General features: G+C 43.7%; 2 protein-coding genes across 5 annotated transcripts in view; both read right to left on the reverse strand.

Annotated features, from left to right (window-relative positions):
• Positions 1-3,330: 3,330 nt before the first annotated feature.
• cldn34a (claudin 34a) lies at positions 3,331-4,053 on the reverse strand. Its single transcript, XM_086225210.1, has one exon. The coding sequence runs from the start codon at positions 4,051-4,053 to the stop codon at positions 3,331-3,333; it is 723 nt and encodes a 240-aa protein (XP_086081336.1).
• Positions 4,054-5,840: 1,787 nt separating this feature from the next.
• The window catches only part of shroom2a (shroom family member 2a), a 36,650-nt gene continuing 18,792 nt past the window's right edge, over positions 5,841-23,698 (reverse strand). The window contains exons 1-11 of one of the 4 annotated variants that reach the window (XM_086224967.1): positions 22,647-22,667; positions 21,516-21,617; positions 21,136-21,153; positions 20,007-20,129; positions 17,148-19,614; positions 15,134-15,219; positions 11,525-12,094; positions 10,438-11,013; positions 7,976-8,141; positions 7,553-7,825; positions 5,841-7,467 (exon numbers count right to left, since the gene is read on the reverse strand). In XM_086224967.1, coding sequence (XP_086081093.1) covers positions 7,195-7,467; positions 7,553-7,825; positions 7,976-8,141; positions 10,438-11,013; positions 11,525-12,094; positions 15,134-15,219; positions 17,148-19,614; positions 20,007-20,129; positions 21,136-21,153; positions 21,516-21,607 — 4,644 coding nt within the window. In that variant the 5' untranslated portion in view covers positions 21,608-21,617; positions 22,647-22,667 and the 3' untranslated portion in view covers positions 5,841-7,194. Of the gene's footprint in view, positions 7,468-7,552; positions 7,826-7,975; positions 8,142-10,437; positions 11,014-11,524; positions 12,095-15,133; positions 15,220-17,147; positions 19,615-20,006; positions 20,130-21,135; positions 21,154-21,515; positions 21,618-22,646; positions 22,668-23,698 lie in introns of those variants that run through there. The other 3 variants (XM_086224964.1, XM_086224965.1, XM_086224966.1) reach the window with 3 other exon arrangements.

A 23,698-nucleotide genomic window follows, 5' to 3' on the forward strand; every position in this document is an offset into this window, starting at 1 on the left:
AATGTTCCAATACCACATAGGCGGATTTTGCGTGCAACCTCACCACCTTCATGGAAAAGCCTGCCACTCATCCACTTCAAGGGCTCGTGTTTTTGACAGAGAGCAGTGCTCAGCTGAAGAGGGTCTTTTGTTTCTCTGCTTCTCTGCAGCTAGCCGCCTCCAGGGAGGTGCAGCAGGCCACTGGGCTAGAGTGTGTATGTGTGTGTGTGTGTGTGTGTGTGTGTGTGTGTGTGTGTGTGTGTGCGTGTGCCTTCCCTGGCAACGATCACTCTTCGCGGCCCCCTCTTCATATTCACATGCCTGCTCTCGTCAGCCTCCCACCCAGGTCACATGAGCAGGGCCCCAAGTCAACCTGACCTGCTAAGATCCCTCCTCACATGGGGCCCGTTAGAAGCCCACATTGCACATCATGTCACCTCCCCCGGTTCCTGTCAACGTTACGCTGATTGGTCTCTACGGGAAGATGCAGGCTTCTACTTCAGAGTGAACTATTGGACAACACAAGTGATAAACTTTTTATGTTTTACATGAACTCTCACTGAACTTTAATCCAGTATCTGTATTCACATCATAGGACCAATAAACAGAATCTGGTTGGCTGCAATTAACAGAGGACTGAATCAGGGATTTGACTGCAGCAACAAATATAGATATATTCATGCACAATGAATTGCTATCTTTAACATTTTTTGATATTAGAAGTGTAGTTTGCATGCTTGAAGACCAGGGGGCACTGGCCTGGCACACCTTGTCATACCTTTTTGTACCCCAAGAGGAAATAGTGACTCCCTTTTTGAGTTTCTGTTGAATTGTAAAGTTGATTTTAAGCCAACTGTGGATATGTCGCCAAAAGAAACTTCATGTCAGGTGTGTTTCCATCAACTGGTCTGGAGCAAATATGTAATATCACCAGAGGATGGCATTGCACTGTCGCAACTGAGTAGAGGAGGAAGTGAGAGAGTTTCTGAGGAGCTGGACAAAATGAAACTGTCATGTCCTTTTTAGACGGTATTGGACACACAGCTGCTGACGAGAGACGAGGACAAAGTTGAAATCCCCGTGCAGATGCGGCTAGAGAAAAGAACTGCTCGGTCACATAAATAAAAGATCTGCTGTATCAGAGATTATATAAAAAGGGCTTTATGCATTTACTTTTCAAAAAGGAAAAAAAAAAAACTCAAGTGAGGGTAGAAGTTTGTTTTTTATGTACATTTAAATTTTCAAAAAATACTGTAGTTTCAATCAAAATCTGTTAATGGAGTTTGCTAGGGCTCCTTTGAGAAAAAAATAAACTCATACTAAAAAACTAAACCAATATACTAATATCTACATCTAACTAATATCCAGCTCATCTCCCCTGGTCAGACTCAAGTTGAGATGTCTTACAAGAGGGGTCGACCAGCCTTCCTGTACTGCTTCGCCCAACGCTGGAGTGCTATGAGAGGGATTGCTGGTTTTTGAAATGTACACGTAGCACTTTTTCATGAGCTGCACATTTGCAAAAGCAGTCATGTGACAAGGAAAGGCTGCACTTGTGTGTGAAGGATGGCAGATGAGGCGCAGTCCAGAAAGAGGAGACCAGCATCAGCAAAGCATCAAAAACCCAGCGTGGGTCAAGCTGTGGCTATACAGCAACATGTGGAGGTACCTCACTGTTCGATGCATTGTCGTGTATCGTTTTTGAAGAAAAAAATGTATTGTTCAACTGTAAATTAACCCACCTCTATTGCAGTTTTCATTCAAAATTTCAAAATCAAATTTGATGGATCATAATCCTACCCCCCCCCCAAAAAAAATAGAAAAACAAAATAATTAGTATTATTACTATAAATATTTCAGCTTTTATATCTTTTTTTTTAATCCCTTTAATCCTTATATCACTGTTGGAATTTAACCAACAAATTCCTGTATGGAACAGGCAGTAATTTCAAGTGAAAAGTTCTGGTAAACACAGGTTGCCATCTTTCCAACAACAGGCAAGTTAGCAACCAGCTAGTGAACGTTAGCGGAGTGTTTCACAGGTAAAGAGACAGATAATTCTACCAGTAAACGCTGGGACATAAAAGGAGAGAGTATATTAGACTTAGCATTGGTCATGTGACCGGACCGATCAAAGAATTGTGCAGTTCCACATGAAAATCTGGAGATTTTTTTTCTCCCCCGACAAGGGGAAAGTGCGCTATGCTTGCTGTGTGTCTCTCAGTTAAAAGTGACCGCCATGTTCTTCACAAGAATATTTGTTCAAAGCAGTTATTCTAATTTACCTAACTGCATTGGTTATATGCGCCATTGTCATCTTTTTTAAAAATGAGCATATCACAGTTTTTTCTTGTTTACTCCTTGTAGTTTTTTTTGTTTTTAGATTCAATTCCATTTACCGTCAGGTTTCTGTTTTGCAGAAGTGGATGATGTCGTATTTTCCTTTTACATCCAAGGCCAGGCAATTTTATTTGTAGAGCCCGTTTTCCCCACCAGTTTGTCTCCCAGCTTCATGGCATCATAACAACATCCTCTGCCCTCAGACCCTCACATTGACTGAGGAAAAACTCCATAGAAAACCCTTTTAACAGGGAAAAATCTGAGAAACCTCAGGGTGAGCATCAGAGGAGGGATCCCTCACCAGGACGGACAGACGTGCAGTAGATGTTGGTACAGACAAGACAACAGTTTACAATACAAAATGTGGGAAACATGGAAATGTTAACAACAGCTGAAGAAGGAAGCTTCTGGAAGGGGAGGCAGGGAGAGCAAGCCAGCTTGATGGGGGACTGGATGGTAGACTGGTTCATGGAAGGGGAGGCAGGGAGAGCAAGCCAGCTTGATGGGGGACTGGATGGCAGACTGGTTCATGGAAGGGGAGGCAGGGAGAGCAAGCCAGCTTGATGGGGGACTGGATGGTGGACTGGTTCATGGAAGGGGAGGCAGGGAGAGCAAGCCAGCTTGATGGGGGACTGGATGGCAGACTGGTTCATGGAAGGGGAGGCAGGGAGAGCAAGCCAGCTTGATGGGGGACTGGATGGCAGACTGGTTCATGGAAGGGGAGCGCAGGCCGGTGTAACAGTAGGGAATAAGGGGGGGGGGGGCGATGCAGGCGGCGGTTGGAGGAGAGAGATGGAGGTCAGTCCAGGATTGATGTGTAGCTCAGTGTTTAAGGTAATAAAACGTGAGAGCCAACAATTTGAGAAGAAAAGTTCTCCAGCCATTCTCACATTGGGATTTAGTGGCACTGTGTTTTAAATGGATTTTTTTTTTTCTTTGAAAAAACATTTGACGAAGTCTGATGGAGGAAAAATCTGCTATAGTAAATCAGTACGTCGTACCAGCGGGGAATCATGGGACGCCTTGGTTGTCAAACGCAGGATTCTCTACGCCCTGTTTGTCTGGCTGGCTTGTTTCAGTCTGGGGACCGTGGAGTGCATCTCGGGGGGCCTCTGGGCTCAGGGCCTCCCACACGTACTGGTAGCAGAAGAAAAGCAGCCCACTGATGAGCATCAGTATGGAGGCAAAGATGCCCACACCAATTGCCGAACCCACTTGCTGCCTGATGGGAGCTGGAGGAAGGTGGAACTCTGGAGGGAAGTCTATGGTGTTGTTGTTCAGCACAGATCTCATGTTCCACACCAGTGGCACCAAGGCGAGCACTGCCGTGAGCACATACAGGGTCCCTGCCAGCACAAAGACCAGCCTGATGTTCTTACGACCGTCCACAGAGAAGTAAGCCATCCTCACAGCGACTGAGCCGCTGATGTTTCCTGCCAAGCCACAGATGCCTGCCAGCATCATCAGCACCTGAGCCACAATCATCTCCGTTGGAACAAAGTCGTCCAAGATGCTGATGCTCTGACAGTTCTCTATGTTGGGAAGGGCGTGGCTGTAGAAACAAGCCCGCCAGATACCCACCCAGGCTACGCCTGAGGTGATGACAGACATGTCAGCCACGTGCCACACCCGCCACTCGTTGATGCCAGCTGTGGTCATAGTGAGGATCCATGCCAGGCATCCTGCCACCAGTCCCAGGAACTGCCAGTGAGCCGTGTGAGCCAGGTACATCATCCCGCCCACGGCGATGGTTTCCGCTCATGCAGCTACCCGCACATCCATCACTGCAGCTGCAAACAAAAGCATCCAGTTCTGTTAAAAAGGTGCAAACTCAGAGCAACACTGATCCCAGCATACTGGAACAAGGATGAGAAACAAGTAGGGAACCTGTGAGAACCCATTATTGCGCCAAACCACAGAGGACACACTTAAAGGGTTCGATCACCGTTTAATTATCGATATTTTTCTCACTTTATTTTCCAAACAAGTAATATTTTTTCCTCTATCGCCTGTTCACATCATCTGGAGCACTGTAACTTTACCAGAACATCTGGACCTGATCTGGGACACTGCTGGCACTTAGGGCTCAGCTCCGGCACGGGCGAGGGATGTGTGGGCCAGATGTGAACCGCGTTTAATGAGCTGGGCAAGACTTGGACCAGATGTGGGTCCTTAGAGAACTGAACTGATGCGGGCAACATTTGGAACCGAACAGTCAGTGCCATCTGAGTAATTAGCATTTTGCATTGTAGTCATGAAAAATCTGCATGAAATCCAACAAACCACGACAGTAACTCCCCCTTTTGGGAAAAAAAAAAGAAAAAAAGGTAAAGTTTTTCAGGCACAAGAATTATGAGACATAAAAGGTGTCAGATACAAGGACAGCACGTGCATAATGGTTAATTGCTGCTTAGTTAACTGTTAACTAATGAGTCTAGTACATTTTTTCTTTTTTACTAAAGAGCTCATGTTAACTTTAAGGGTTAGAGCAAAGATGATGAAAGCTGGGTCTGAATAAATGATCATTTATGATTAGTTGCTACTTATTCAGCACTCGTACAAGACTAAATATTCATCAACGTTATGACGTACTCTTACTGTTAAACGGCACAGAGGTTTTTAATGACTAATTCCATTTTAAATTCCATTTATTGAGTGTGGTTCTCTGCTGGGAAAGAAAAACAGCGTAGTTATTCATACATGTATTCACAACTGTGGTATAAAAGGTTTATTCGCTCTCACAACTTGTATTGTGAGCCTAAATGTACATGCTTACATGTGATCGGTCACATTGCTTCATTCTACAGTCGGTACTCTTATTTTCCAGGTGAAGCTGTACATTCACTGCAGATCTCTCCACTTGTATTCTTACTGGCGCACATCAATACACGTCGCGATGCAAGAACATGGGTTACGTAAACTGGCTGTAAAACGAGTTGCATGTTAAATTTGACTTGCTTTGTGTAATTTTTCCTTAATTCAGTAATGCAGTATTACGTTAACATTCCTGCTCCTATTTACTACATTTTACGTACCTCTTTTCAGAGTCAACAACACATCAGCTGATCAGTATGTGAGAGAAAAAAACGATTAGCTTTGGAGATTCCAGGGAATCTCTCCCAGCGGGTAAATTTACATCAATAGACATGTACTCCAAAAAATGTTTTCAGTAACCGTTGGCACACGATGTTCAAGCATATCTGTGGTTAATGATTGTCCATTTAAATCGTTCCAGTTAAGTGAGGGAATAAAACAATCCAGGTGACATTTGATCCTTTTTACTTACCTTGATGGCTTCAGTTCAGGTCGGGCTTTCTCAGCACAAAGGGGGTATTTCCACAGGAACCACGCTAGTCGCTGTCCGCATTTTACCTCACTCGTGTGCCTGTAAAGATATTTGTCACGTCAAAGTCTTCGCCGTCCGCATTATCAGCAGATGTGATGGCGTGGCTGAGTTAATAAATGACACTGGAGAATGAGCTGATCCCAGTCAAGAACCCCAAAGGACGCGAGCGTTTGGCTTCAGCAGACTCTTTATTAGACATAAAGAAGCACAGCTGATGAAGTGTTAAGAATCAGGCTGTAGAAGTGTGTCAAGTGAGTCAAACTGTAACATATTCAAGTGTGACAAACAAACGTCCTCCAAAAAGTTAGAAATACAACAGTCTTCAGTTCTGGACCAACGGTCCACCTGATCAAAAATGCCTTTTGCTCCTTTCTCTTAATGCAAAACCTGAAGCGTTCTTAGATTTCAAATTAAACTTGGAAGTCAAGTCATGACCGTGGTAACTATGTGTCCACCGTGAGTGTCTATACACAGTAAATTAACAAGACTATAAAAAATACAAAAGTGGTCCACGTGTATGTGGCCATTTCATCATCTAAGCAAGACTTCATGAGTGTGACTGAAGCATAACAGCACTGACAGACGCAACTTTAAGACTGGAGAGTGATCGCCGTGACAACGTGGTGACTTCCAGGCACTTCAAATGTAGATTTCATTTGAGCCAAAGTCTGAATGTGTAGTGCTTCTTCTGTTTGGTGAAGTTGAACAAGTGCTCTCTAAAACCTGCACACTCTCAGTTTATCCCATTTCATGTGGCAGAAAAGTGAGGACACAGAAGTCTCGGTAAAAGGCCACTAGATTATATACAGTCGTTTAGCAAAAAACTATGGAGCCTTGGAGAAAGGAATAAATACGTTTGTGGAAATAGAGAAAACAATATTTTTATTTCTAGAAGAAAGTACAAGTTCCCTCAATTTACTTATTATGTATTTGTGAAAAAGTTAGCTCTCGAGGCCTCAAAATAACTAAACTGAGGCAACATGATCGTCTCCTAGCTTTGTATTTATTCTCTACGCTCACAGCTCCTCGCTCAAGGGCTCCGGACAAAACAAACCCCTGTATTTACTGAAATATTCGGCCAAATCAAGTCGTGTGAAAGTATTTTGTGTGAAATTATTTAAACATGATAAATACTAGTTTCTCAGCGTGTTAACACATCAGGTAGCACGGCAGCTCATATCAGTTCAAGATAAAATACTGTCCCCTCCTGTACAGATTCAAAAGGCTATAATAAATTACTAAAAAAAACAAAAACAAAATAAAAACAAAGCAAAAATGGCATGAAAGACATTCGATACAGTGGTTGTTTGATGCCAGGAATAAAGCATCTTTCACAACATGTTGATGCTGGCAGTCCAAGTGGTTTTATGGCATTCCGGTTAGAAGACGAAGAAGTGGCTCAGCTGAGGTTTCACCACAGATTTCTGAGAAAAATGACTCATAAATCCAAGCAGGTTGTTAGTCTGTGTCCCCCTCTGCTGGACACCAGCTTCAACTGCAACTTAGAGCAAAACAACCGAGAGCCTGGTTCACAAAGACAACCTCTGCTCTAACGGCAGACTGTCCATGAGACACTTGAGCTGCTCCTCGCCCAGTTTGATTTTGTCCTCCAGCTTGCGCTGCTCGATGATGAGTGCAGACTTCATCTTGACAAAGTGCTCGTAGTCTGTGAGGCAGTCCTCCTGCAGGTAGCTGGCCAGGATGTCATACACCACACGCTCCCGGCGGTCCAGGTTCTCCTTCAGCTCCTTTGCGTCTTCATGCTGTCGGATCAGCAGCTTCCTCTTCTCCGTTAACGTACGCTGGAGAAAAACAGTGACATCCGTTCAGTCCTCTTGTGTGAGAACACAAAAATGTAGTAGATGTTTAAGCTTTGTGTGTACTCACTCTCTCCTCAGGCGTAGCATCCTCCTCCAGACTGTTGAGAGCGTTCTCCACTCGGGCAAGACGGCCTGACAGGGACAGCAGGAGGCTCACCACTTTGTCCAGGTCCCCAACGAACATACGGAACTTATCCAACTCGTTGGGTTTGCAGACCTGCTGGACTTGGGCCTCCACTTCGTCTCCCAGGGCGTTGTTGTCCAGGACGTCCTCCTGAAGACTCTCCCTGGCCTCACGCAGCACTTGGAGCTTCTTGCTGAGGCTGTCGATCAGCTCTTGCTGCAGATGGCAAGCAAACATGGCACACTGAAGTTTCTTTCCCCCTCAACTTAACTTCAAGATTTCCTGTATTCATTTCCCTTGCGTACTTCCTAGTTTTTCATCACATGGGAAGTAAATACAGATGTGCTCCAAATGTGTGACTGATACCTTCTTATTGGCCAGATCAATGTCCAGTTCATCTTCAGAGTCTTCCTCATTCTGCTCTTGCATGTCCTTCATCTTGATGAGAAGTTCAGCTTTGGGAGCAGATGTACTGTAATATGTAGAGCTCGTTACCATGGTGCCGGCAGCCGCCATACTGTCCTCCTTTTCTCTAGAATATAAATAACAAAACAGTGTTATTACGAATCGGAGTATCAGATAAACAGTTAGTCATTGAATTGTTTGGTAGGAGGGCCAGAACAATCTCTCCTGGATGAATTCAGAATTTTGTTTAAGCAAGACTGACATAAACCTCATGTGAGACAGAAAGTCCCTTAACCGAAGCTTCATTGCAGCTTGTTGCTTTAGGTACAGAGCATTAGTGCACTCACTGACCCCATTTCCCTTAAGCTATGAGATATATTTTCATGGCAAGTAAACATTTCTGCCCATTTTTTCTTAAATGAATGAGATGGGTTTACCATGAGGAAAAATATCTTCCTTTTTAAAAAAAAAGTGAGATAAGTTAAATTATCTTTTTTTTTTTTTTACTCAGAAATGATCTCATTTGTTCAGAAAACATTGCAGAATTTAAAAAAGGAAACAGATCTCATTAATTCAGAAAAATCTGATTTTCTTTACTGAAAATGTACCTCAGTAATTAAAAACAAAACAAAACAGGGAATCATTTTTCTCAGGTGAACGCAGTAAGCTTCTGTAGAAAGGGTCAACATATTTGTTTCTTTCTTTTAGTCTTCACTGAGTGACACAAGGTCTTCATGCAAATCCTTCATCCCACCAGACACAGAAAAATTCCTGACAGTTTAATCCCCCATCCTTACTTCCATCAAACTCACGGACCTCTTTGTTTTAAATGCTTTCAATGAAGTTGGGATCATTTTGCTATTGTTTAGTTAAACTGACAAGAGAATCCTGACAGCAGGATATGACGTGTTCTTTTTATCTTTGGGTGACATTTGTCAACAAGATGGGCAGAATCTTCTAGTAATCTGGGGGAATGGAATCTGGAAACACCCTTACTTGTGTAAAAGGAAGCATTCATCAAACTGAAACAACAAGTTTGGGACGGTTAGAAAGACTCGGTGAGTCAAAGACCCAAAAAGACAGGAGTGTTTGTCTTGGATTCACCTGCAGGCTTCCACACACAGGTGAAGACATATCAGAGCTGGTGAACTGCATGTGGAACAGAGCACATGGTAATGGATAATTTGGGCGTTTTTAAACGTGAGTCTTCTTCAACTATTGACAGGATAAAGTATGTTGGAATCAGAGTGAGCCGGAATGTTTTAAACTGCAACACGGACATTGTCTGTGTGAGATGTACTTGTTTTTGCACTCAGGTTGTTATTGCGACTGTCACAAAACATTGTGGAGACGGCTCTTACAGATCTAGACTTCTGTCTTGCCCTGAAATTTGGTGGGTGGGGAGTTTTTGCAGGAAGATGACACGAGTAAGAGTTGAAGAGCCATCAAGAGAGACATGGATGTTGGAATACAGACGACTAGAATTAGCATAACATCGTATTAACGTTAGGTTAAAATACAGATGTCTGTGGATTTCCTTATTTTTCTGCGCTGAGCGATTGTGTACGAGTGGATTAAAACACAATTAGGTTGTGTCTAGTCATTGTAATCATGACTGGATATCTTGTGAAAAGCTAAAGTTGTCCTGGCATCAAGACACATGAAACATTGCAGGATAACAGCTAAACCTGTCACTCCAAAACGCAGTAATATTCATAGAGGACTGATGCCATGAAAGTCCATCTGTTGTCACACACTTGTAACAATCTGAGCCTCTCCACAGTTGGCTTTCTGTCCATATGTTCAATAAATTTGACCTCAATTTTCAGAAATATGGTAAAAAAAAAAAATGGAAAAAATGAACGCATGTTTCCATCCCACTCCGGAGTGTTGCTTTGTTCATGGAGGAAAGCAGTAGGTGGTGCAAAAATTCTACCATTAACCACTGTAGAAGTCAAGGGTGCAGCGAAACAATGATATAAAACTTGCTATCAGACAACGGCCACGGTGAGTTTTGAACAACTAATGTTCCAGCCATGTTCTCTTGGAGAGTTCCTGACCATCGCGGGACTGAAGTACATCCTCATTTATTCACTCAATTGTTTCCATTGCACTTACTCATGTGCACCTTTTGATAGACCGACTTTACCACGTCCCCCCAGCATTAAAACATTTGTCATATCTATAATAATACTTATGTAGAAAATGTGCATAAAAACAGATGGACGGAAGCACACCTGACGGCAAAAACAAGCACCTTACAGGACATGTGTGTCTTTTTTTGTCTGAATTGATCATTTTGACTCAGAACATGACTCAGAACATGAGAAAATAAGGCCCATATCTAAAATGACTCCAGGTAGTTGGTAATCTAGCCTGGCCCTCTCTCAGGCCCAGTAAAGGAGCTGAAGTTAGAGGCTGACCTCTCCTCAGCAGGCCGGGTCGCTGTCTGTTTGGAGGGAACCTTCCTGCGCTGGTGAGCCCCTTCCAGCAGCTGCTCGCCCTGAGGGAAGATGCCCTCCATCAAATCCATGGTGGTCTTCATCTTGCTCTGGTCCAGAATATCAGCCAGTGATTTATCCTTCCCCATGATGTCCCTGGCCAGCTCCTCCCTCTTCTGGTCCTCAGACAGACCTGTGGTCACAGCTGCTTTGTTGCTGCCTGCCTTGCTTGTGGGCTGTGGTGGCTGCTGGCGGCTGGAGTTGATTTGATTCCCAACAGTGGTCATGTATGAGTCTCTCTGAGACTTCCGGTCTACCTGAGCAGTTGGCATACTGTCCACGTCTTTCTGCCGAGTAAAAGCACAGAAGACAGAGTCCTGCCCTGCAGCTCCCAGGCTGCCGAGCCGGCAGATGTCTGGGCCCTCAGCTTCAGCAACAGGCGTTTCACTCTGCCGCAAGAATGGGCAGCTCTCCTTCTCTGTGATTCCCTCTGAGTGCACAATCCTGATGGGTACTTTCTTCACTGTGGTATTTTGGTTTTCTATCACATGTTCCTTCCTGAAATATGAGAGAAAGAGAGGAATAAGCTTACCGCAAAAGTCTCCCTGTGTCTTTCTGTGAAAGAAGAAAAACTCTTGCTGCGGTGTATGCTGATTTTAAGTTTCATTGCATTATGGCAACTGAGATTTTTTCCATGCCCAGTGAGCAAGAATATCCAAGACATCTGGACTCCTCCCCCTGCTCTGCTTTCTGCTAGCTGTAATAACCAAACTGCAGAGCCATAGGTTTACTACAGATGATACCAATTAGTTCAGAATCAACAAGATGAACAAACGGCCCCGTTTCATGTCACACTGTCGGCATTTTAGCTGAAGTGCCGGTGGCTTTTACAGATATGCAGAGAATCCCTCTCATGTCCTGCTGCTTGATGCCTCTCACATTTTAACTCTCAATGAGCTCCTTTGTACAAAAAGCAGAAAAGTACAATGAGTTCAAACTAAGCTTAAGCCGGATAACTGCAATAGCAACATTTGTACTTGTGTGGATGCTGTTGGGACAGAAATGGTACCTGATCGAGTCTTCATCTTGAACAGAGACCGGAGGTTTATCGCTGAGTCTCTGTGGGGAAAACTGCGGTGATGGAGAGCGCTGCCGCTCCATAGTGGCCAGCCCTGAAGGTCTGCCGGAGGAAGCCGGGGGAGAGGAAGCAGAGAGCTGGTGCACTGCCCCTTGTCCTTTGTCCACGAGTCCCTTGCCCTGCTCAGAATCCTCCCTTGGAGAGTGGGTGGTGACAAAGGCGGAGTTAGGATCACTGGTGGAGGAGCCGTTGGTGAAGTCTTCACTCTGGGAACTATCGAGGGACTCGTGAGAGTTGATCTCTGGACATCTGGGTGGGGGAGGCTTCCTTCTTGGTCCAGACAGTGGTTCAGTGCAGCGGTGGTCCTCAGGCTGAGCGAGGGCAGACTCTGGGAGACTATGAGAGATGGATGTGGGTCTGTGGTTCACAGTTGCAGGGGTAGCTCTATGTCTGCAGTCAGGGTTGGCTCCTGTCGTGGGTGGAGGGGGAGGCGCTGGGTAACATTCTAACTCCACAGGCTTGTCTCCCACTGTGCAGTCCCCAGGCCCTCTGTCAGAGAAGCTGACAAACACAGTAAAAAGCTTTTAATTACAAACACAGCAATGGGCTGTCATCTGTAGCTCAATCAAATAATACACTGTAGCATGCCTCCAGCAGCCACTATGATTAGACTGTGCCAGCATGACAAGACACACATCTCCCTCTCTTCTGAAAGTCTCCTCCCTGGTAACTGCTCATCTGGCAGCCTGACGAGGAATATTTCAGCTCCCACAAGTCTGCAAAGAGGAATAAATACTCCTCCAGTGCAAAGAAAGAGGCAGATCATTTTTTCCTGCCTGATTCCCATTTAGGCTTTTAACTCTTTGTAGGTGAAGTTACACATCATAGGAGGCTTGAGTTGTTGTCAACCAGACTACGTGCTATATCCTTTGAGGTTATGGCGACATGTAGAGTGTATGGTTGAAAACACGCTCATAGATCACCTTTGCATGCATGTGAGTGCTCCAATACAAATCCAATTAGGAGTACTCAGAAAAAGACAAACTTGCACTGATACTTAAGTCACAAGATACAGCGTGGTGACATGAAGACGGACAGATGCCGTCATTCAAACCTCCAGCTTGGAATTCTCATAGGCTTTGACAAGTCAAGAGAAATGTTGTTACTGAAGCTTCAGCTCCCTTCTTGTGCTTTACTCTCAGCTCTGAGAAAGTATGAGAAAGTTTCCGTACACAAGCATGACATGTGATCCCAGTGATGCAAAGTACGAGTTACTCTGGTAGCAATTAGCTGTGCGTATGTATAAAATCAATAGAGCAGTATATTGCTTGTTTTTTTTATTTTTTTTTCCCAGGATACTGTATCTGTATTCAAGCCCCTTGTATGATATACAGCAATACAAAGAAATAAAACTGTACATTGAGACATATTGTAAGGTCCTTACCAATACCCATCCCTTCATATGATAAAGCAGTTTTTACCATTGCTTTGCTGCCTATCAGAGTTGTCACATGCTACTTCTGACATTAAGAGACAAACAAAATCTTTAAGTTATTGACCCTGACAAGATTACATTTTTAGCTGCCTCAGCAATGTGAGCATTGGGTAGATGAGTAGTTTAACATCAGCAACTGCATGTTTCCTTAACTACCGAAAATAAAATTCCAACTCACCCAAAGAGGCACTTTAACCCTGTCATGTCCATAGCAGCGAGTGTATTGTATCTACAGGCTCTCACAAGCCACCTGTTGGTTTCCGCCTGTATCAGTGACACGATCTGGGTGGGGCAAGCTTCCCTTAGCTCATCTCCTCAACTTCCAATGACAATAACCTCCTCTCCACTGTTATTGTAATGCAAACTTGAGTGTCATATGGTGTGTGGCTCTTACAATGAGGTTGCTCAAGACAAGATACTCTACACCCTTCGATGAGTTTCATGTGTGGGAGAGAAGATTCTAACTCCTGAAATACTGGTAACAAGTCAATGAAGTCATCTTCATAACCTCACCAGACAAAATAAACAGTTGGCTTTTTTTTTTTCTTCCCCAAACAGCTCAACTCATTGTGACCAATTATTTTGCAATGATGTTGTTTTCAGGAAGCAAGCAAGAGAACTAAAAAGGTCCAGATTGAGGCAGGCAGAGAAGGTATACGGTTGTTTACATGGATTGAAGTACTACTCCTCCCAGTAAGTAAACTGAAGCATGGAGTCGGACCAAAATAGAGCTGGCTTCCACTCAATCGTTGAATGGATGGTCATGGCTGATATTTTTAACATAGCATCATCAAAGAGGTGGACACTCAGACACACAACAACGTCACTGTTTTCAGAAGACAAGAGCTGTTATAGGATCATCAAATTAAACTGTCAATCTTCATGAACACGTCAACCAGCCCACTAAACAAACAGTCACTATGGAGACATGTCTGATGCACTGTGACTACACACGCCTCTATATTTCTGTGTGCCTTATTTTAACCTGTGGTCAGCAGCATACACCAACACAAAATTACAATTACCAAAGCTCTTGTACAAATTGCAATTGTAAGTACTCAGCTAGTTAAAAGGGTGCCGAAACTTCTTCCTTTGGAAGGCCAAATTTCAAACTACATGGAGGGCCATGGGCCAAAAACAAACACACACTGTGTTGTTGAAATTTGTATCTGTGCTCCGCTGTCCCCTCCTCTTCCTTTTCTTTCATTCATGCTACATCCTGTGTTAAGCGTCACTTGGCCACTGGATCAAATTACTAACTATTAGGAATCCCAAATATGTAAAAGAGAATTTTTACCTCAGAAAAACAGCATAAACGGGTATTTACATCATTTTTGAAACTACTACTACTAATGATTCTATCATTTACATCTGGCAGGCCATAACAAACCTTTTGAGAGACCAAATTTGGTCCCTGGTCCCACTGTGGACAGCCCTGCTCTGCTGCATAACCCTCAGACTGGCAGCACTAAATCAGTAGGATTTATCCTCTGAGAATTTAATTTTCTGTAAATAATGCTGTGGCAATCCATCTGATCATTGATAACAACTTTCACTCCAAATTAACAGTCCTTTTTTTTTAAATTAAATTTCATCCCCTCAGGCTGACCCCCTGGACTATGACCCCCTTTACATTCTGGGGGGAGACTGAAGAAACACTTCCTCAGTGTCACACGCGGGCAGATGCCTCGCCTACAGAGTGAGCCTCCACTTAACGACACAAAGCACAGCCAGAGAAATGGCTTACATTGTCACTTCCATGCCAAAGGCAGTGCCACTGGTATGCCTTGACAGATCATAAAGACTTCACTGTTCTACTCCAAAACTGATGCCCTCCACTCCTGATCAAGGTCATGAGCAGAAACACCAAGATATCCCACAAAATGTGCTGAGAGAATAATAAAGACACTGTCAAGCAGAATACTGGACACAAAATAACTTGCATTTATTTCAACTCTATCCATTAATGATATGCAATATTAGTTTCATACACCTCAGATTATTCAGGATTACCCAGAAAGTGAAACCCCAATCAAATGCACCAATCAAAAAGTATTCCCATCAGAGACAGACAGATGTATTTGCAAGTCAATCAAAATACTCACCTTGTGGCAGTGTTGAGTGACTCAGCAGGTTCAGTCTCCTTTTGGGAATATTCTGCCTCAGGCTTTATTGCAGGAGCAGGAATCTCCTGTCGATAAAGTAGGGCATACACATCTTTGGTGATCCGGATATGTCTGCTAAACCTACAGAAAAGAGCCTTCCTCTTATTCCAGGAGCCTAATTCCTGTCTCTAACCAACTCATACTGCAAGTGCAAGTAAATTCAGCCAATCAGTGCCCCTCACGCTGCCTTTAACTGAGGGTGTGTCATTATGAACAAACATTGGTTATTATTTGACTTGGCTCCTTCCCTTGTGCCTTTGACTTTAACCAGTCGGTTTGTCTGAATGAAATGTAAAGCCACCTTTCAATATCTGCAAGCACTGGAGTCGCAAAATTGATGACTCATGACTCAGGCTCTTTCAACTTGAAAATGTCCGGTGCAACCTGGACTCACACTTGTACACCCTAGAAACCTGACAGAGTGCTGCGGAATCACCTTAAGAAATTATGCACTGACGTGAGGATGTGACCAACCGCATTCTCAAATTAACGACTGATACTGGGTTAGGGTATGGATGTGTAGCCTAGCAAGGCAACAAGGTTTCATCATGAAGGCTCCATGACCAGACAAACCTTAAAATGCCATGTATCTGTTTTGAGGTCTCTTCGTTAGAGTCAAGTGAGTTCATTTATCAATAAATATACAACAAGCCAGCAGGCGGCTGCCTTCCATGCAGAATCGCATCAATATAACCAAGTGCTTTGATGATATCACAGTGAGGCGACTGTTGGACTTTTCCATAATCGTGTTCATAAGTCGTGTCATTATGCGTTAGTGTTCCTCTACGATGTGACAGTGTTGATAATGTTACTTTTTGCAGCGTTTCTTAGCTCTGGGTCCAAGCATCAAGTATAACACACTTTCAGTCTCCTGAGATGTATCATGAAAAATAACAGTTTAGGTTACAATTCTGATTGTCACTGTTGCCTTTGCTAAGACAACTGAATGCTGACGCATATGAGCTCACAATTGTTTTGCCGTTGCCAAGTCAAATGAACACACGCAAGGTAATACAGTGCACCGCAGTGTCAGCTTGTCCCATCAGACTTGAAATTGAAACTGAGCACACAAGCATCAGTGACGCCTGGCCTTCAAAACAAAAGTGGCTACTGTAATATTAGCAAACAGCTAAAAATAATAAAGCATAATTCTTCACTTGAATTCACTTGATGACGATGCAGTCAACCTACACAATGTTTCAACAACATTTAAAACTTCAAATTGTTTTCAGTGAATGATTTACTTGGTATTGTTTATCGTTTGGTGGATTATTGCTCAGCATTCATTATAAAACAGAATGCCAGAGAGTGAAGGTAGAGAATGTGATAGCTGAATTAAACTTGAATAATGAGATGCTATAACCTTACATGACCGGGCAATTTAAGGAGCGGTTGTCATAGAACAGTTGCTATCAAGTAGCTTGCACATCATTTCTGAATAACAGTGATTATTACACGTGACAAAACTATTGACTTTTAAAGTTCTTTCTTCCACATTTTACTGCTGACTAATGGCATTAAGATTCTTTATCTATTCAGTCATCATTCATATATTCATTTTACTACATAGTTAACTGACATCATGAAGGATGTATGACTGTTTGACATGCTTATTACTTTTTTGTTTCCAGAGTGGAGCACTGGGGGCAATCCTGGAACTCGACCTACACTCGATTCCTGATGACTCCAGACTTGGACTTGAACTCAGAATGATGACTTGACTCGAGTCTTCTTGATAACTCTGACTTGGACTTGACTCACACTCAACTTGAAAATTGAGTGGTGACTTGGACAAAAACACTGGGGACTCAAGACCGACTCGAACTCGAGAACTGGTGACATGGCTACAACACTGAAAGCAAGGCACTAAAACACTTCCCCCATTTCTGTTTGTTTCAATAAAATGTTTATGCTTCAAATTAAATGCATCATGAGGAATGAGACCGCGTCTCACCTGCCCGTAGAAGTCAGCTGAGGGAGAGGACCGGGACCTCTCATGGAAACAGGCTGTTTTGTTTCTCTCCTCTGGCCCTGGATCCAGGATGTTGTCAGCAGACCGGTATCGTCCTGAAGCTCTCGTCTCTGGAGTTTTCTTCTGTGTACTCCACCTCGCCTCGTATTCTGCGAAGGTGCCTAGTCTCTGCTGGTCTAGGACAGACTGCTTGTGTGCGGAGTGTGGAACTCCCTGGAGCTCCTCAGTGTACTCTCTGCTCCTGACCCCTGTAAGTGTGTGCTTTGTTTCACTGGAGGGGACAAGACCTTGGCCCTTGGTCTCAGAGGGGTTCTCAGTATAGGCATGGGGGGGCATGCGATTGGGGAATGCTGGTTTCTGACTTTCTTTGAAGAGTTTCTGTTGGTCCAGTGAGGAGCTGGTGTTATCATTGCTTGTGAGTCTTTCTTTTATGCCAACTTCATGGATTTTGTCTGGTTCAGAGAAGGACTTCACCTTCTTTTCTGTTGGAAAGCGTTTTCGGCTACCGATGCGAGTTACCTGACCACCCGCCGACCCCGATTTACTCATTCCTGCCTCTGACACTGTTGGTAGAGGAGTGAGATCTTTCCAGGCCATTGTTGGGGATGTGTAGTTGGGTGAGGCCTCAGCGGCAGGATGCTCCAGCAACACCGGCTCCAGATCTTTCCTCCTGAAAGAAGTCGCCTTGAGCACTCTGGCTTGTGCTTCCTTCAGATTATCCTTGTAGGTGTTGGTGAAGGGGCTACCAGCAGAGGCTGGGGTGCTGCTTTCAGCTGTCTTCCAGAGATCCTGATCTTCTTCAGTCTCACCCTCAGAACCAGGGAGGGTAGCGGCACTTTTACTTTTCTGAAGCTTGGCTCTTCTCATCTGGATCTCACTCCTTAATGTCGTGGCGAAACGATCGCTGCGTCTCATCTGCTTGCTTTCAAGGGACTCCTCACAGTTTGTGTCTCTTGATTTCTCATCACGGCCTGTAGCATCAACAGACAGAGAGTGAAGCATGGGGGTCGCCTGTGGGCAGATCTTGCTGCTTACCTGGCTGGTATGTCTGAGGTCTTGGGGTAATTCTCTGTGCTGCAGAGGAAGAGACCTCCGTTGTTCAGATGGTCTCCCAGTGGGACATATCGCATGCTGAGCTTCTGCATTTGATGAGTTGTGTCCTCTCTGATTTCCCTTATCATCACAACCAGGTTTCGGTACAGAGGTTTCTAGAACAGTGGAAAATTGGTGCTTGCTCTGTCCGTTACTGTCTCTGCTGAGCGAGGAGTGTTGCTGCTGCTGGGGCAGATGATACTTGGTTTTGGTGACTGAATGCGGGCTAAGAGAGCTCCGCTCATTTCCAGCCTGTGTCACGTCCACACCCGTGATACTTTTCCTGTCCTCAGGTTTCCCTGACAAGGACTGGGGGTTCGGTTGAGTGGATTGGCATGAAGTGATACAGTAGTATCGGCTATGTCCACTGCTCTCAGTGTTTTGGTCAGTAGCTGTGGTTGCCTGCGAGGTGCTTAAGTTTCTTCTCTGGTTCTGACTAAAGTGCTGTCCAGAACCATTTGTAGGCAATTCCTGCATGCTACAAAAATAGCCACTAATGTTCTGTGGCTTTGGACCAGATGCAGCCCAGGGTTGAGAGTAGGGAGTGCTTTTGTCACTATGGTGTCTGTGGTGATGGGGTTGGCTAATGTGGGACGCCTGACCTTGCCGTACGTCACTGCTGGACAGGGAGTACTGTTTGTTTGAACTGTACTGAAGGTTGGATGTCTCAGCTGAAGGGTAAAAAGTGTCCCTGTCATTTTTCGGGGATAAATTATGGCTGCAGCGGTTTTCCATAGAGGTCTTACAAGGGACATGTGAATTAGGTCCCTCAGGGTGACTTATGATGAGCCCTCTCTCATGTACCTTGGTAACAGCAAAACTGTCACTGCGTGTAGGAGGGGGTGGTGGGGGAGGAGAGGGGGAGGTGGTCTTCTTTTTTTCAGGAACATTCCAAACAGGTCCATAGCTGGTTCTACTTGAAGTGGAGTGGCGGGAGCCGGCCTGGTCATCGGTGTGTGGAGCATCGCAGCCTCCTGGCATCTGAAAGTATGTGAGCTTGTCATCTTGCTTGCCTCCCTCCATCAGGCCTTGGCTGTTTCTGCCACTGTTGTGCTTCCCTCCTGCATCCCACTGACTTACTTTATACAACACATTCTCTGTTGAGGCAGCATTGCTCTTTGAGAGGGTATAGTCTGGTGTGCCTGAGCTGGTGGAGAAGGAGCTGTAGGCAGAGTCACGCTTTCCTCCTCCAAGGTGCTCCATACTGTTGTTGGACTTAGCAGGTGATAGCTGGCCAGCAGGGTACGGGTGTGACACATGTTCTAGACTATCCATGCTGCCAAGAGAGCTGAACTGGTCCGACACTCTGCGGAGGTTTGTTTGCTCCCAACCGGAGGAAAGATCAGTTGATGATGAGCTAGAAGTTAAAAAAAAAAGAAAAGAACACGCAGTGAAAAAACAATCAAAATCCTGTCTTTTGCTTTTTCATCAATTTAGATAGAAATTTGTTAGCAATATGCTATTTTTTTTATAATCTCTGCAGTTTAACAATACAGTATCAATGACAACTTAAATTCTTGCTGTCTCCATCGTTGTATTTATTCAAGGGTAAAGCACTTGTCAATAAGACAAACAATATCACCCAAGTAAAAAAAAAAAGAACTACAACATTCACCAAAACCTCTCACAAGTTAAAGCTCACAAGAAAACAAGTCTTGCAGAATGACTACTCAAAGGGAAACTTCTATGGGAAGTCGCTTCAAGCATAATCACATACTGAGAGTCAAGCAGCAAACATCAGAGTGTTACCTTGCATCATATGTGGTGTGCCAGGCTTGTGTGGGAGGAGACTGGGTTTTGGCAGTCTCAGATTGGCTTTCGTTGAACTTGGTTGAGTGCCAGGAGTGAGGCCTGCTTATGGGTTCATTTCGCCTGTATAGAAAAAAACAAAACAAAACAAAAACACAGTAAATAAGTAAGCAACCCCTTTATGGAAATCAGTGTGTGCTTCCAAATACACTCAAGAGCCACGTTATTAGGTACACCTGTTCAACTGCTTAAGGTCATGGCATGGCAGAAACTAAAGGCACTTAGACATAGTGAAGAGGTTCAAACGAAGGACCAAAACTTGGAATCAAGCTGATTTAAGTGGCTTTGAATGTGGCATGGTTGTTCATGTAAAATGGGCTGCTGTATTTTAGAAACTGCTGATCTATTGGAATTTTTCCATGTACAACCAACTCTATGGAGAATGGTATGAAAAAGAACACATTTCAAATGAGTACAGCTTATATTGCTTATACTACACCACCTAGTTTGGAAATGTTTATTTCTACAGGATTTTGGAAAATTTATAACGTGAAATATATCCAAAAATGCAAATAAAACTTAAGTTATAACAAATTCATTTTCCCCCTATGCATTTTTCCCGTTTACTTCCCTACACTCATTTTTCAATTTTCTGTCAGTAATTTAATGTTCCTGTGCATTTCTACTTTATTATGTAAATGAGGGAGCTTTCATCCAATTGTGTCATGGGGACAACATTTCATCTACTGTCTAATTGACTGACATTAGAGATTCTCTCATGCTAGTGGCCAGCAGGTGGCCCAGCTAGGAAGAACAAGTGCTTATTTGGCAGCAAAAGGGGCATCAGCTACAAGGTGAGATGTGAAGGAGGCAGCCAGCAGAGTAGACGTGAATTCTTCAATCGATGAAAGGAAAAGAAGTTTCAGTTTTTATAACCGAAACTGCTGGTACAGCCCTCCCCCTGCTGCTTTTTACGACAGAGGGGGTCAGACCTAGTACTAGAAAGGTATACCTGATAAAGTGGCTGGAACTGTAAGTGTATGAATATGCTGATCGTTCATCTTGTACTCAAAGTTACAGCATGTTACTGATTCATCACAAACAGTACAACTATGCATGTGGAACATACCCTTTAAAGCGGTTCTTTCTGTGATGCATGTCAGGAGAAGGTAAACCATGACAACAAATCAGTAAAAAATGAAATGGACTAAAATTATTAGAACATTTCCAAGTTAATGTAGACAAGAAACCTCTATCTACATGTCACCAGCATGCTGTACACAGGGAATGAACATCATTCATCTAATGACATGAACCACAGGACAATCCAAATAGACATGCCAGGTAATAAACCACAGGAGAAGAGAGAAACTATGAGAAGAATCAAGACAACAGTCTTTCTAGACACATGATTCATTTGATTATGGGTACAGATCACACAGGAATGGAGTGGAGGAGATGAAAATGGGATTAGGAACTACTGATTACGATGGAGCCAAAGAACTGTACCTCATGGAACTTCGCAAAATCTTCGTAAGAAAGCTTCTGGCCACATGCACGTCATTCTCTGAGGGCATTTTCTGAGCTACAATATCCACCATTTTCACATTCCTGGGCAGCAGGGAGGAGGAACACACACCAAGAGCTCAGCCACAGGAGAGTGGACACACAGATAAGAAAAGACAAACACCACCAACTGTGGCATTTACACTCAGACATAGTTGGTGCTCACTAAGGAATTGCAGACAACTGAGTATGTTGGTTGCAAAGCTCATCAAGACTAAAACACTACCCTAAATATCTGACCCAGCTAAATTATAAAAGACTATTTGTGTCTCACTACTCACTAACATGCAATCTACCAATCTAATCTAAGTGTAAACTGCAGTTGATGCCCAGTGTTATAGCCCCCTCTGCTGGTCTACCTCATGTGTGCTCATGTTGTCACAGTTTTCATGCAGAAATATGATTAAGCAATACCACAGAGGGCAAAACTGATGAGACACACAATTGTATTCATCTGTCATTAGGTGTATTATCAGCACAGGGCATAGCTGAGGTGAGCAGGCTTTGCACAGACTTTGCCATATGGTCCTTGGAGGAAGACAAGCCCAGCATGGGGCAGGGGGCTTAGAGAATAGAGAATCTCTTACACAGTCAGATCAGCCACCTCAACCCTCAATGCAAGCTGTTGTCTGCCTCCCAGGCAGCATTTCTATCATTTGACAGGAGCACTTTGATAGTGCTGTAGTTACACTTGCAGGGGTACAGAATTTATAGGTACAATTTTATAATGGAAAGGGTCAGGAGAAAAAAAAAGAAAAATATTTTTAAACAAATTATAGACAATATCCCCCCTTGCTTGAAATGAGCCACCTGACCCAGGCTGCAGGATAAGATGACATGACTCAGGGTTTTAGTGGGAATGGTGAGTCTAGCAAGTATGTTTCTGTATTTCTTGAAAATAGGATTTGCAAGTCTCTCAAATGTGTTATTTCTACTGGCATGTTGTGACACAAGACTGTAAAGTGCAGCTCAAATACACCTGTGATTTTTAGTATTTCAGTTAAATATGCAGCCATACATCAACTGTGCCAAGAAAAGTCCTTGACACGAGTTTACAGTGTAATACTTGCGGACCTTTAGAAAACATTTATGTGGTTTCAGAGCTTCCAAATTCTGAAAGACACAACCAAACACATTGAAAAACAACTCCACACACCTCTAAATGTTTCTTCCAGGCATCTGTCCATCATTAGCATTACACTGCATCCCAGACCTAAACCACTTGTACCGAGAGGGAACTGTGAACCACTTCACTACACTGCAGTGGTCAAGAATTCATTCTCATTGGACTCGGGATGGCCGAAGAAAGCCATGAGGTCAAGAGGTCCTGCCCCTTCAGTCACCTTGTCTTAAGGCCTTCAATGATCTGCTGACAAGAGGTCCAAACAACAGCTTCCTTCAGATGAAGGCTTTTCTTCTCTTCCTGAAAACAAACCTCTGGGTTGAATGAACAGCATAAACTGATTTTAACCTATTGTCTAAACTATAGTCATACTCACTGGATCCATGACAGGACTACAAGATCAAGACAGAGTTGAATAAATATAATAATTTGGGACGATTCCACAACATTAATAGTGGATTAGAGTAAAACCCTATTTAGTGGACAAAGAAAAGCCAACGTGGATCTCAGTCCTCCATGTCTGTTTCTGGGGCACTCGGAGGCAGCCACACATGGCGCCAGCTATTGGTATGCAAATGAAGCTAGTTTTATTAGGCCTATCGTCAGGGCTACAGCTGGGCCAGCACAGATATGCTAGGAAAGTGAATCAGTTGGTTGGAATGGGGGCAGGGGCAGAGAGACCATTTTCTGAGCAATTGGTTCAGACCTCCATCTCACCTCAAATGTGTCCAGCACTGAAGAGACCCCATTAACACTAAACAGCTCACACGTGTACAAGTAAACCAGACGGATGATGTTCTACAATTCCAGACGAATTACTGAGCCACTGATTAATGACACCTGACCAGATTAAATGCTCTAAATATTCCCAGATAAATTTGTTTTAACTATAAGCCTTTTCCCTCAGAGATTAATTTTTGTTTGGGGTTGAATGCTTAGTCCAGTTGATCATAGCTTAACCTAAATGATGCTCCACCTCACACTGAATGATGAGGACAAACAA

This window comes from Aulostomus chinensis, chromosome 14 (genome assembly GCF_037954235.1).
Source record: "Aulostomus chinensis isolate RoL2024-O1b breed Wild chromosome 14, RoL_Achi_v1.0, whole genome shotgun sequence".
Classification (NCBI taxonomy): Eukaryota; Metazoa; Chordata; class Actinopteri; order Syngnathiformes; family Aulostomidae; genus Aulostomus; species Aulostomus chinensis.